At 46.3% G+C, this 15,174-nt stretch overlaps 1 protein-coding gene across 32 annotated transcripts in view; it reads left to right on the plus strand.

Annotated features, from left to right (window-relative positions):
- The window catches only part of supt20h (SPT20 homolog, SAGA complex component), a 42,758-nt gene that overhangs the window by 25,441 nt on the left and 2,143 nt on the right, over positions 1 to 15,174 (plus strand). For 7 of the 32 annotated variants that reach the window (XM_090226412.1, XM_036967988.2, XM_090226416.1 and 4 more), the window contains exons 20-23: positions 284 to 339; positions 1,953 to 2,063; positions 4,519 to 4,612; positions 8,257 to 8,336. In XM_090226412.1, coding sequence (XP_090082538.1) covers positions 284 to 339; positions 1,953 to 2,063; positions 4,519 to 4,612; positions 8,257 to 8,336 — 341 coding nt within the window. The remainder of the gene's footprint in view (positions 1 to 283; positions 340 to 1,952; positions 2,064 to 4,518; positions 4,613 to 8,256; positions 8,337 to 15,174) is intronic. The other 25 variants (XM_090226418.1, XM_090226420.1, XM_036967990.2 and 22 more) reach the window with 5 other exon arrangements.

The following is a 15,174-nucleotide window of genomic DNA, read 5'->3' on the forward strand; positions in this document are numbered from 1 at the left end:
TGATACAACACACTGCCTACCACAGAGACTGGATAATACACTCTGCTTACCACAGAGACTGATACAACACACTGCCTAGCACAGAGACTGGATAATACACTCTGCTTACCACAGAGACTGATACAACACACTGCCTAGCACAGAGACTGGATAATACACTCTGCTTACCACAGAGACTGATACAACACACTGCCTACCACAGAGACTGATACAACACACTGCCTACCACAGAGACTGATACAACACTGCCAGCTGTCTCATCATGTGTGTTTGTGTTCCCCAGGGAGTCCATTTGGTTTGAACACTAGTCCAGGCCTTAGACCCCTCAACCTGCTACAGGTACCACTTCCTCCTCCCCTCTCTCTCTCCCTCCTCTCTCTCACTCTCTCTCTCCCTCCTCCCCTCCTCTCTCTCTCTCCCTCCTCCTCCCCTCCTCTCTCTCTCCCTCCTCCTCTCTCTCTCTCTCCCTCGCTTTCTCTCTCTCCCTCCTCCTCCCCTCCTCTCTCTCTCCCTCCTCCTCCCCTCCTCTCTCTCTCCCTCCTCCTCCCCTCCTCTCTCTCTCCCTCCTCCTCCCCTCCTCTCTCTCTCTCCCTCGTCCTCTCTCTCGCTCTCTCTCCCTCCTCCTCCCCTCCTCTCTCTCTCCCTCCTCCTCCCCTCTCTCTCTCCCTCGTCCTCCCCTCCTCTCTCTCTCCCTCGTCCTCCCCTCCTCTCTCTCTCCCTCGTCCTCCCCTCCTCTCTCTCTCCCTCGTCCTCTCTCTCGCTCTCTCTCCCTCCTCCTCCCCTCCTCTCTCTCTCTCCCTCCTCCTCCGCTCCTCTTCACACTGTGACAATGGGCTGAATCCCAAACTTGAGATCTAACCTTCTGTCTCTCCTTCTTCCCTTCATCTCTCTTCTTTTGTCCCTCTCTCTCCTCCCCCTCACTTCCTCCTCTTCCTCCTCCCCCATCTCTCTCCCCCTCCCCCATCTCTCTCCTCCCCCTCCCTTCCTCCTCCCCATCTCTCTCCTCCCCCTCCCTTCCTCCTCCCCCTCACTTCCTCCTCTTCCTCATCCCCCATCTCTCTCCCCCTCCCCCATCTCTCTCCTCCCCCTCCCTTCCTCCTCCCCCATCTCTCTCTTCCCCCATCTCTCTCCTCCCCCATCTCTCTCCTCCCCCATCTCTCTCCTCCCCCTCCCTTCCTCCTCCCCCATCTCTCTCCTCCCCCTCACTTCCTCCTCCTCCTCCCCATCTCTCTCCCCCTCCTCTTCCTCCTCCCCATCTCTCTCCCCCTCCTCTTCCTCCTCCCCCATCTCTCTCCCCCTCCTCTTCCTCCTCCCCCATCTCTCTCCCCCTCATCTTCCTCCTCCCCCATCTCTCTCCCCCTCCCTTCCGCCTCTTCCTCCTCCCCCATCTCTCTCCTCCCCCTCACTTCCTCCTCTTCCTCCTCTCCCATCTCTCTCCCCCTCCCTCTTCCCCTCCTCCTCCTCCTCCCCATCTCCCTCCTCCCCCATCTCTCTCCTCTTCCTCCTCCTCCTCCTCCTCCCCATCTCTCTCCCCCTCTTCATCCTCCCCTTCTCTCTCCCCCTCCTCTTCCTTCTCCCCCATCTCTCTCCCCCTCCCTTCCTCCTCCTCCATCTCTCTCCTCCTCCTCCTCCCCCTCCTCTTCCTCCTCCTCCTCCTCCCCATCTCTCTCCTCCTCCCCCATCTCTCTCCCCCTCCCTCCCTCCTCCATCTCTCTCCTCCTCCTCCATCTCTCTCCTCCTCCCCCATCTCTCTCCCCCTCCTCTTCCTCCTCCCCATCTCTCTCCTCCTCCCCCATCTCTCTCCCCCTCCCCAACTCTCCCCCCCCTTCCTCCTCCTCCCCATCTCTCTCCCCCTCCCTTCCTCTTCCTCCCCCATCTCTCGCCCCCTCCCTTCCTCCCCCATCTCTCTCCTCCCCCTCCTCTTCCTCCTCCCCCTCTCTCTCTCCCTCCAGATCCCTACAGGTCCTCTGATCTTTAACTCTCTGCAGCAGCAGCAGCTCTCCCAGTTCTCTCCTCAACAGAGTCAGTCTGCTACGTCCAGCCCACAGCAGCAAGGAGACATGGTATGACACACACACCTTCTGCCTCAGTCAGTCTGCTACGTCTAGCCCACAGCAGCAAGGAGACATGGTATGACACACACACCTTCTGCCTCAGTCAGTCAGTCTGCTACGTCTAGCCCACAGCAGCAAGGAGACATGGTATGACACACACACCTTCTGCCTCAGTCAGTCAGTCTGCTACGTCCAGCCCACAGCAGCAAGGAGACATGGTATGACACACACACACCTTCTGCCTCAGTCAGTCAGTCTGCTACGTCCAGCCCACAGCAGCAAGGAGACATGGTATGACACACACACCTTCTGCCTCAGTCAGTCTGCTACGTCCAGCCCACAGCAGCAAGGAGACATGGTATGACACACACACACACCTTCTGCCTCAGTCAGTCTGCTACGTCTAGCCCACAGCAGCAAGGAGACATGGTATGACACACACACACCTTCTGCCTCAGTCAGTCTGCTACGTCTAGCCCACAGCAGCAAGGAGACATGGTATGACACACACACACCTTCTGCCTCAGTCAGTCTGCTACGTCTAGCCCACAGCAGCAAGGAGACATGGTATGACACACACACACCTTCAGTCTGCTACGTCTAGCCCACAGCAGCAAGGAGACATGGTATGACACACACACACCTTCTGCCTCAGTCAGTCTGCTACGTCTAGCCCACAGCAGCAAGGAGACAAGGTATGACACACACACACACACACACACACACCTTCTGCCTCAGTCAGTCAGTCTGCTACGTCTAGCCCACAGCAGCAAGGAGACAAGGTATGACACACACACCTTCTGCCTCAGTCAGACAGTCTGCTACGTCTAGCCCACAGCAGCAAGGAGACATGGTATGACACACACACCTTCTGCCTCAGTCAGTCAGTCTGCTACGTCCAGCCCACAGTAACCTCGTCCAAAGGCTTTTGTTCACAGCTACACTACCGGTCCAAAGTTTTAGAAGACCTTCTCATTCCAGGGTTTTTCTTTATTTTTACTATTTTCTACATTGTAGAATCATAGTGAAAAACTATGAAATAACACATATGGAATCATGTAGTAACCAAAAAAGTGTAAAACAAATGAAAATATATTTTATATATGAGAATCTTCAAATAGCCACCCTTTGCCTTGATGACAGCTTTGGACACTATTGACATTCTCCTAACCAGCTTTACCTGGAATGCTTTTCCAACAGTCTTGAAGGAGTTCCCACATATGCTGAGCACTTGTTGGCAGCTTTTCCTTCACTCTGCGGTCCGACTCCTCCCAAACCATCTCAAATGGGTTGAGTTCAGGTGATTGTGGAGGCCAGGTCATCTGATGCAGCACTCCATCAGTCTCCTTCTTGGTCAAATAGCCCTTACACAGCCTGGAGGTGTGTTGGATCATTGTCCTGTTGAAAAACAGATGATAGTCCCGCTAAACCCAAACCAGATGGGATGGCGTATCGCTTCACGGTGGGAACCACACATGCGGAGATCATCCATTCACGTACTCTGCGTCTCACAAAGACATGGCGGTTGGAACCAAAAATCTCAAATTTGGACTCCAGACCAAAGGACTGATTTCCACCGGTCTAATGTCCATTGTGTTTCTCTTCTTCTTATTAGTGTCCTTTAGTTGTGGGTTCTTTGCATCAATTTGACCATGAAGCCTGATTCACACAGTCTCCTCTGAACAGTTGATGTTGAGATGTGTTTGTTTCTTGAACTCTGTGAAGCATTTATTTGGACTACAATTTCTGAGGTGCAATTAACTCGAATGAACTTATCCTCTGCAGCAGAGGTAACTCTGGATCTTCCTTTCCTGTGGCGGTCCTCATGAGAGACAGTTTCATCATGGAGCTTGATGGTTTTTGCAACTACACTTGAAGAAACTTTCAAAGTTCTTGAAATGTTCCATATTGACTGACCTTCATGTCTTAAAGTAATGATGGACTGTCGTTCCTCTTTGCTTATTTGAGCTGTTCTTGCCATAATACGGACTTGGTCTTTTACTAAATAAGGCTGTATACCACCCCTACCTTGTCACAACACAACTGATTGGCTCAAATGCATTAAGAAGGAAAGAAATTCCACAATATAACTTTTAACAAGGCACACCTACCTGTTAATTGAAATGCATTCCAGGTGACTACCTCATGAAGCTGGTTGAGAGAATGCCAAGAGTGTGCAGAGCTGTCATCAAGGCAAAGGCTGGCTACTTTGAAGAATCTCAAATATAAAATATATTTTGATTTGTTTAACACTTGTTTTAGTTACTATGATGATTCCATTTGTGTTATTTCATAGTTTTGATGTCTTTACAATGTAGAAAATAGTAATAAATAAAGAAAAACCCTAGGTGTTCTAAAACTTTTGACCGGTAGTGTAATGATATTAAGCCCACAGCAACAGACACACAGTACGACACACATCTTTCTCTGTGGTGATGACCTCTAACCTCTGCCCTGGTTTTAGGGTGATCAGGGGTCAGACCAGGGTATGGGTGCTCAACAGACTGCTGTCATCAACCTGACTGGAGTAGGAGGCTTTAAGTCCCCACAGACAGCAGGTAGGACACACACACTCTGCTTCTGTTTCTCTCTCTGTCTCTGTCGCTCTCTGTCTCTCTCTCTGTCGCTCTCTCTCTCCCTCTCTGTTGCTCTCTCTCTCTCCCTCTCTGTCACTCTCTCTCTCTCTCCCTGTCTCTCTCTCTTTCCCTGTTGCTCTCTCTCTCTCCCTGTCGCTCTCTCTTTCCCTGTCGCTCTCTCTCTCCCTGTCGCTCTCTCTCTCCCTGTCGCTCTCTCTCTCTCCCTGTCGCTCTCTCTCTCCCTGTCGCTCTCTCTTTCCCTGTCGCTCTCTCTCTCTCCCTGTCGCTCTCTCTTTCCCTGTCGCTTTCTCTCTCCCTGTCGCTCTCTCTCTCTCCCTGTCGCTCTCTCTCTCTCCCTGTCGCTCTCTCTCTCCCTGTCGCTCTCTCTCTCTCCCTGTCGCTCTCTCTCTCTCCCTGTCGCTCTCTCTCTCTCTGCCGCTCTCTCTCTCTCTGCCGCTCTCTCTCTCTCTGTCGCTCTCTCTCTCTGTCGCTCTTTCTCTCTCTGTCTGTCGCTCTTTCTCTCTGTCTGTCGCTCTCACACACACACACACACACACACAGACACACACACACACACAAACTCTTAATCGCTTACACAATCTCTCTCTTTGTAAATGTTTTACTCTTTCTTCAGTAACACGACTTGTAGGTTTTCACCAGTCAAACTGATAACAACCAGACATTACTGATGTGTTAACAGATGTAGGACTGTAGCACTGACCCAACGGTGGGTGACAAGTTCATAGTTCAAAAGCAATGTGTTAAGTGCAACATTTACCATAAACCTCTTTGATTAGTAAACTGAGCAATACGTAAATAGTTGCCTCTTTACGAGGCACATTGTTAAATAAAAGTCCCTCACTGTAGATCTCATACACAATATATGCAAAAGTATGTGGACACCCCTTCACATTTAGTGGATTCGGTTATTTCAGGAACACCCATTTCTGATAGGTGTATCAAATCGAGAACACGACCATGCAGTCTCCATAGACAAACATTGGCAGTAGAATGGCCTTACTGAAGAGCTCAGTGACTTTCAACGTGGCACCTTCATAGGATGCCACCTTTTACAAAAAGTTTTAAATAACATTTTAAAAAAGTAGATTCGTCAAATTTCTGCCCTGCTAGAGCTGCCCCGGTCAACTGTAAGTGCTGTTATTGTGAAGTGGAAATGTCTTGGAGAAACAACGGCTCAGCCTCTAATTGGCAGGCCATACAAGCTCACGGAACGGGACCGCCGAGTGCTGAAGTGCGTAGCGTCTAAAAATCGTCCGTCATTGGTTGTCCTCACTACCGAGTTCCAAACTGCCTCTGGAAGCAACGTCAGCACAAGAACTGTTAGTCGGGAGCTTCATGAAATGGGTTTCCATGGCCGAGCAGCCACACACAAGCCTAAGATCACCATGCGCAATGCCAAGCTTCGGCTGGAGGGGTGTAAAGTTCGCTGCCATTGGACTCTGGAGCAGTGGAAATGCGTTCTCTGGAGTGATGAATCACGCTTCACCATCTGGCAGTCCCACGGACAAATCTGGGTTTGGTGGATGCCAGGAGAACGCTACCTGCCCCAATTCATAGTCGACTGTAAAGTTTGGTGGAGGAGGAATAATGGTCTGGGATGTTTTTCATGGTTCGGGCCCCTTATAGTTCCAGTGCAGTGAAATCTTAACACCATAGCATACAATGACATTCTAGACAATTCTGTTCTTCCAACTTTGTGGCAACAGTTTGGGGAAGGCCCTTTCCTGTTTCAGCATAACAATGCCCCCGTGCACAAAGCACGGTCCATACACAAATGGTTTGTCTTGGCCTCCCGGGTGGTGCAGTGGTCTAAGGCACTGCATCGCAGCAATAGCTGTACCACCAGAGACTCTGGGTTCGAGCCCAGGCTCTGTCGCAGCCGGCCGCGACCGGGAGGTCCGTGGGGCGACGCACAATTGACCCAGCGTCGGAGGGTTTGGCCGGTAGGGATATCCTTGTCTCATCACGCACTAGCGACTCCTGTGGCGGGCCGGGCGCAGTGCACGCTAACCAAGGCTGCCAGGTGCACGGTGTTTCCTGGCTTCCGGGTTGGATGCGCGCTGTGTTAAGAAGCAGTGCGGCTTGGTTGGGGGTTGGAGGACGCATGACTCTCGACCTTCGTCTCTCCCGAGCCCGTACGGGAGTTGTAGCGATGAGACACGAGACAACAATTGGATACTAAGGGATCAAATTAAAAAATGGTTTGTCAAAAACGGTGTGGAAGAACTTGACTGGCCTGCACAGAGCCCTGACCTCAACCCCATGGAACACCATTGGGATGTATTGGAATGCCGATTGTGAGCCAGGCCTAGTCGCCAAACATCAGTGCCCAACCTCACTAATGCTGTTGTGGCTGAATAGCCGCAAGTCCCCGCAGAAATCTTCCAACATCTAGTGAAAGCCTTCCCAGAAGAGTGGAGGAAAGCAGCAAAAGGGGGGGGCCACCAACTCCATATTAATGCCCATGATTTTGGAATGAGATGTTCCACACGCAGGTGTCCACATACTTTTGGTCATGTAGTGTATATGTAGTGTCCCTCACTGTTGATCAAAACCTGATAATCTATTTACGACAGTAGAAAAACATCAGACCAGTCACTCTGTTCTGCTCTGTTCTGGAGTGTGTTTGTAAAGTAACCTGTCAAAGGTCAAACTGATGTAATAAGTCAAAGGTCAAACTACACTCCCCCCCCCCACTTCTCTGCTACATTCTCTCCTTTTTTTGTTTCTGTTTCCTCCCAACCCACCCTTCTTTTTTCCCCTCCGTCTTTCATCCTTCCACCTTTTCCACCCTTCCACTCCTCCTTCTGCCCCCCCCCCCCCCCGCTTTGTCGTCTATCCTTCTCTCCTTCCTCACCAACTGATCCTCTCCTCTACCTATATTCCCCTGTTTTCCTTTGCTACACCCTGACCTGGCTTCATCCCTCTCTCCCTGCCCTGTCCTCCCCTGCCATCCCTAACTGCCCCCTCGTTCTCATTCCTGCCTCCCTCCTCTCCTCTTCTATCCCTCCCCCTTTCCCTCTTTCCTCTCCCTCCTTATTTCCATCTTCCTCTCTTCCTCCATCCTCCCTCTTTCCATCCTTCCTCCCTCTTTCCATCCTCCCTCCTCTCTTCCTCCATCCTTCCTCTCCTCCATCCTCCCTCTTTCCATCCTCCCTCCCTCTTTCCATCGTCCCTTCCCCTTCTCCATCCTCTCTTCCTCACCTCCCTCTTCTTTCCATCCTCTCTCCTCCCTTCCTCCACTTCTCCCTCCCTCCTTCCCTCTTTCCATCATCTCTCCTCCCTCCCTCCTTCTCCTCCCTCCCTCTTCCTCTCCACCCTCCTCTCCTCTTCTATCCCTCCCCCTTTCCCTCCTTCCTCTCCTCCCTCCTCTCCCTCCCTATTTCCATCTTCCCCTCCATCCCCCCTCTTCCTTTCTTCCCTCCCTCTTTCCATCCTCCCTCCTCTCTTCCTCTCCTCCATCCTCCCTCCCTCTTTCCATCCTCCCTCCCTCTTTCCATCCTCCCTTCCTCTCCATCCTCCCTTCCCCTCCTCCATCCTCTCTTCCTCTCCTCCCTCCTCTCCTCCCTCCCTCCCTCCTCTCCTCCCTCCATACTGTACTGTAGTGCTGTCCCAGTTAGGCTGTGGTCTGGATGGCTCTGGTCCCCCCCTGCCTTCTCCAAGGCTTCAGCAGCCGCAGATACAAGTAATGCACACACTCTAAAATACACCTATATACATACAGACTGTATATCTATATTATACAACTATATACATATACAATATATAGATATACAATCTGTATGTATAGACATGTATAATATACAATATACAATATATAGATAGTCTATCTATATTATACATATCTACACATACAGACTGTATATCTATAATTATGCACTACATAGACTGTATATCTATATATTGTATATCTATAGTATACATATCTGTACATACAGATTGTATATATCTATATTATACAACTATATACATAGACTGTATATCTATAATTATGCACCTATATACATACAGACTGTATATCTATATTATACATATCTATACATCTATATTATACATATTGATACATACAGACTGTATATCTATAATTATACACCTACATACAGTTGAAGTGGGAAGTTTACATACAGTTAGGTTGGAGGCATTTAAACTCATTTTTCATCCACTCCACAAATGTCTTGTTAACAAACTATAGCTTTGGCAAGTCGGTTAGGACATCTACTTTGTGCATGACACAAGTCATTTTTCAAACAATTGTTTACAGACAGATTATTTCACTTATAATTCACTGTATCACAATTCCAGTGGGTCAGACGTTAACATACACTAAGTTGACTGTGCCTTTAAACAGCTTGGAAAATTCCAGAAAATGATGTCATGGGTTTAGAAGCTTCTGATATGCTAATTGACATAATTTGAATCAATTGGAGGTGTACATGTGGATGTATTTCAAGGCCTACCTTCAAACTCAGTGCCTCATTGCTTTGCATCATGGGAAAATCAAAAGAAATCAGCCAAGACCTCAGAAAAATAATTAGACCTAAAAAAAAGTAGACCTCCACAAGTCTGGTTAATCCTTGGGAGCAATTTCCAAACGCCTGGAGGTACCATGTTCATCTGTACAAACAATAGTACCCAAGTATAAACACCATGGGACCACGCAGCCGTCATACCGCTCAGGAAGGAGACACCTTCTGTCTCCTAGAGATGAACGTACTTTGGTGCGAAAAGTGCAAATCAATCCCAGAACAACAGCAAAGGACCTTGTGAAGATGCTGGAGGAAACAGGTACAAAAGTATCTATATCCACAGTAAAACGAGTCCTATATCGAAATTATATACCTGAATTACCGCTCAGCAAGGAAGAAGCCACTGCTCCAAAACCACCATAAAAAAGCCAGACTATGGTTTGCAACTGCACATGGGGCCAAAGACTGTACTTTTTGGAGAAATGTCCTCTGGTCTGATGAAACAATAATAGAACTGTTTGGCCATAATGACCATCGTTATGTTTGGAGGGAAAAGGGGGAGGCATGCAAGCTGAAGAACGCCATCCCAACCGTGAAGCATGGGGGTGGCAGCATCATGTTGTTGGGGTGCTTTGCTGCAGGAGGGACTGGTGCACTTCACAAAATAGATGGCATCATGAGTACGGAAAATTATGTGGATATATTGAAGCAACATCTCAAGACATCAGTCAGGAAGTTAAAGCTTGGCTGCAAATAGGTCTTCCAAATGGACAATGACCCCAAGCATACTTCCAAAGTGTTGGCAAAATGGCTTAAGGACAACAAAGTCAAGGTATTGGAGTAGCCATCACAAAGCCCTGACCTCAATCCCATAGAAATTGTTGGCAGAACTGAAAAAGCGTGTGCGAGCAAGGAGGCCTACAAACCTGACTCAGTTAAACAAGCTCTGTCAGGAGGAATGCGCCAAAATTCAATTTATTGTGGGAAGCTTGTGGAAGGCTACCCAAAATGTTTGACCCAAGTTAAAGTATTTAAAGGAAATACCACCAAAAACGAATTGAGTGTATGTAAACTTCTGACCCACTGGGAATGTGATGAAATAAATAAAAGCTGAAATAAATCAAAGCTGAAGTAAATAATTCTCTCTACTATTATTCTCAGATTTCACATTCTTAAAATAAAGTGGTGATCCTAACTGACCTAAAAACAGGGAATTTCTACTAGGATTAAATGTCAGGAATTGTGAAAAACTGAGTTTTTAAATGTATTTGGCAAAGGTGTTTGTTAACTTCCGACTTCAAACTGTACATACAGACTATATCTATAATTATTCACGTTTTATTGGTCACAGACACATATTTATCAGATGTTATTGCTGGTTGTAGCAAAATGCTTGTGTTCCTAGCTTCAACAGTTCAGTAGTATCTAACCATTCACAATAATACACACACACACACACACACCTAAAAGTAAAAGAATGGAATTAGGAAATATATAAATATTAGATTGAGCAATGACTAAAATACAGTCAATTACAGAACAGTATATACATATGAAATGAGTAAAGCCCTATGTAAGCATTACACATCTATATATATATATCTATACATACATACTGTATATCTATAGTATACATATCTATACATGTGGACTGTATATCTATAGTATACATATCTATACATACGGACTGTATATCTATAGTATACATGTCTATACATACGGACTGTATATCTATAGTATACATATCTATACATATGGACTGTATATCTATAGTATACATATCTATACATATGGACTGTATATCTATAGTATACATATCTATACAGTGCCTTGCGAAAGTATTCGGCCCCCTTGAACTTTGCGACCTTTTGCCACATTTCAGGCTTCAAACATAAAGATATAAAACTGTATTTATTTGTGAAGAATCAACAACAAGTGGGACACAATCATGAAGTGGAACGACATTTATTGGATATTTCAAACTTTTTTAACAAATCAAAAACTGAAAAATTGGCCGTGCAAAATTATTCAGCCCCCTTAAGTTAATACTTTGTAGCGCCACCTTTTGCTGCGATTACAGCTGGAAGTCGCTTGGGGTATGTCTCTATCAGTTTTGCACATCCAGAGACTGAATTTTTTTCCCATTCCTCCTTGCAAAACAGCTCGAGCTCAGTGAGGTTGGATGGAGAGCATTTGTGAACAGCAGTTTTCAGTTCTTTCCACAGATTCTCGTTTGGATTCAGGTCTGGACTTTGACTTGGCCATTCTAACACCTGGATATGTTTATTTTTGAACCATTCCATTGTAGATTTTGCTTTATGTTTTGGATCATTGTCTTGTTAGAAGACAAATCTCCGTCCCAGTCTCAGGTCTTTTGCAGACTCCATCAGGTTCTTCCAGAATGGTCCTGTATTTGGCTCCATCCATCTTCCCATCAATTTTAACCATCTTCCCTGTCCCTGCTGAAGAAAAGCAGGCCCAAACCATGATGCTGCCACCACCATGTTTGACAGTGGGCATGGTGTGTTCAGGGTGATGAGCTGTGTTGCTTTTACGCCAAACATAACGTTTTGCATTGTTGCCAAAAAGTTCAATTTTGGTTTCATCTGACCAGAGCACCTTCTTCCACATGTTTGGTGTGTCTCCCAGGTGGCTTGTGGCAAACTTTAAACGACACTTTTTATGGATATCTTTAAGAAATTGCTTTCTTCTTGCCACTCTTCCATGAAGGCCAGATTTGTGCAATATACGACTGATTGTTGTCCTATGGCCAGAGTCTCCCACCTCAGCTGTAGATCTCGGCAGTTCATCCAGAGTGATCATGGGCCTCTTGGCTGCATCTCTGATCAGTCTTCTCCTTGTATGAGCTGAAAGTTTAGAGGGACGGCCAGGTCTTGGTAGATTTGCAGTGGTCTGATACTCCTTCCATTTCAATATTATCGCTTGCACAGTGCTCCTTGGAATGTTTAAAGCTTGGGAAATCTTTTTGTATCCAAATCCGGCTTTAAACTTCTTCACAACAGTATCTCGGACCTGCCTGGTGTGTTCCTTGTTCTTCATGATGCTCTCTGCGCTTTTAACGGACCTCTGAGACTATCACAGTGCAGGTGCATTTATACGGAGACTTGATTACACACAGGTGGATTGTATTTATCATCATTAGTCATTTAGGTCAACATTGGATCATTCAGAGATACTCACTGAACTTCTGGAGAGAGTTTGCTGCACTGAAAGTAAAGGGGCTGAATAATTTTGCACGCCCAATTTTTCAGTTTTTGATTTGTTAAAAAAGGTTTGAAATATCCAATAAATGTCGTTCCACTTAATGATTGTGTCCCACTTGTTGTTGATTCTTCACAAAAAAAATACAGTTTTATATCTTTATGTTTGAAGCCTGAAATGTGGCAAAAGGTCGCAAAGTTCAAGGGGGCCGAATACTTTCGCAAGGTACTGTAAATCACTCACCCGGATCCCTTTAAACGCCTGCAGACAATACTCTTACCAAGAAGACTCCTCCACCTAACCTGCTCCCAAGAAATGCACGTCTATTTGGATTCTATTGCACTACTAGATTATACAAAATCATTTTTCTTTGCAGCACCAATCGTTTCAAATCGGGGTTTTTTTTCTTTCTTTTCTCTGTGTAGTAGCTACAGATCCATTCCCCTCTCATTACGTGTAGTAGCTACAGATCCATTCCCCTCTCATCCAGTATTTCTGTTGGATTGAATAACATTCAAGTAGATATAGAAGGTTTGGTTTTTTACTGCTTTGATTAACAATGTATTGCTTCCACGTATAAAGCATTAACAGCTATTTAAATATTGTTGTTTTTTTTGTCCGATAAATTTCATTGAAGTCAACAAAAAAATGTAATCGAGGACAGGTATTTAATTTGACGTTTTAACACATAAAGCGCGAGTTTTTAAAATGTTTTCATTGTATCTATTCTCACCCCATTTAACTAAGTTTTAGTCTTGTAGAAAAAGAAAAGCATCATTGAAGTTGCTGACTTACTTTACAAACTCTGCTGGTTGCTTAGCATGGGGTTGTCTGGTGTTGCCGGGGTCACAGTTAATGAAGATCTTTCTGCTTCTGGGTCATCTTGGCCCAAAGAGAGGCTAACTTCCTTTCTGTCTGTGTCACTGGTGCTGCTTGACTGTGCCACCCCCTTCTACACTCCTCTAACACCCTGTCCTTACCCCCTCTCCCTCCTGTGTTGAGCCCATTTCACCTCTCCCCCATCTACCCATTCCTCCCTGTCTCTCTACTCCCCTTCACCCTCCCTCCCTTCACCCTTCCACCCTTCCACCCTCCCTTCACCCCTCCACCCTCCCTCCCTTCACCCCTCCACCCTCCCTCCCTTCACCCCCCCACACTCCCTCCCTTCACCCCCCCACACTCCCTCCCTTCACCCCTCCACACTCCCTCCCTTCACCCTCCACACTCCCTCCCTTCACCCCTCCACACTCCCTTCCTTCACCCCTCCACACTCCCTTCCTTCACCCCTCCACACTCCCTTCTTCCACCCCTCCAAGCTTCATCTCAGCTGTACTAACACAGAGCATCCTGTCTGTCTGACTACGACACTGGTATATGCTATAGTATGTTGTTAAACTGAGAGGATGGGTGAACATGTTCCCTGGGCCTCCCATTAGTACCAGAGCCTGTTTAATCATTATGAGAAGTATATTTCTTACACTTTTGGATTTTCCTGTATAGGAAAGCTCTGTTTATACAAACCAAGAATGATTTCCTCCATTAGCCTAGCTACATTTTCTTAATAATCAACTAAATGTGTCAAGACTGCTAGATTATTTCACTGATACTGTTATAGCTTCACGTGATGCTAATCTGATACTGTTATGGCTTCACGTGATGCTAATCTGATACTGTTATGGCTTCACGTGATGCTAATCTGATACAGTTATGGCTTCACGTGATGCTAATCTGATACTGTTATAGCTTCACGTGTTGCTAATCTGATACAGTTATAGCTTCACGTGATGCTAATCTGATACTGTTATGGCTTCACGTGATGCTAATCTGATACAGTTATGGCTTCACGTGATGCTAATCTGATACAGTTATAGCTTCACGTGATGCTAATCTGATACAGTTATAGCTTCACGTGATGCTAATCTGATACTGTTATAGCTTCACGTGATGCTAATCTGATACAGTTATAGCTTCACGTGATGCTAATCTGGTACAGTTATGGCTTCACGTGATGCTAATCTGACACTGTTATGGCTTCACGTGATGCTAATCTGATACTGTTATAGCTTCACGTGATGCTAATCTGATACTGTTATAGCTTCACGTGATGCTAATCTGATACTGTTATAGCTTCACGTGATGCTAATCTGATACTGTTATGGCTTCACGTGATGCTAATCTGATACTGTTATGGCTTCACGTGATGCTAATCTGACACTGTTATGGCTTCACGTGATGCTAATCTGATACTGTTATAGCTTCACGTGATGCTAATCTGACACTGTTATGGCTTCACGTGATGCTAATCTGATACTGTTATAGCTTCACGTGATGCTAATCTGACGCTGTTATGGCTTCACGTGATGCTAATCTGATACTGTTATAGCTTCACGTGATGCTAATCTGATACAGTTATAGCTTCACGTGATGCTAATCTGATACTGTTATAGCTTCACGTGATGCTAATCTGATACAGTTATAGCTTCACGTGATGCTAATCTGACACTGTTATGGCTTCACGTGATGCTAATCTGATACTGTTATAGCTTCACGTGATGCTAATCTGGTACAGTTATGGCTTCACGTGATGCTAATCTGACACTGTTATGGCTTCACGTGATGCTAATCTGATACTGTTATAGCTTCACGTGATGCTAATCTGACACTGTTATGGCTTCACGTGATGCTAATCTGATACTGTTATAGCTTCACGTGATGCTAATCTGGTACAGTTATGGCTTCACGTGATGCTAATCTGATACTGTTATGGCTTCACGTGATGCTAATCTGGGTGCCAGTCTGCTGTTATGACAGAAGGTCCAAGTAAAGGGTTACCCA

The sequence above is a fragment of the Oncorhynchus mykiss genome, chromosome 29, assembly GCF_057628025.1.
Source record: "Oncorhynchus mykiss isolate SJ-2025 chromosome 29, ASM5762802v1, whole genome shotgun sequence".
In the NCBI taxonomy this organism is placed as follows: domain Eukaryota; kingdom Metazoa; phylum Chordata; class Actinopteri; order Salmoniformes; family Salmonidae; genus Oncorhynchus; species Oncorhynchus mykiss.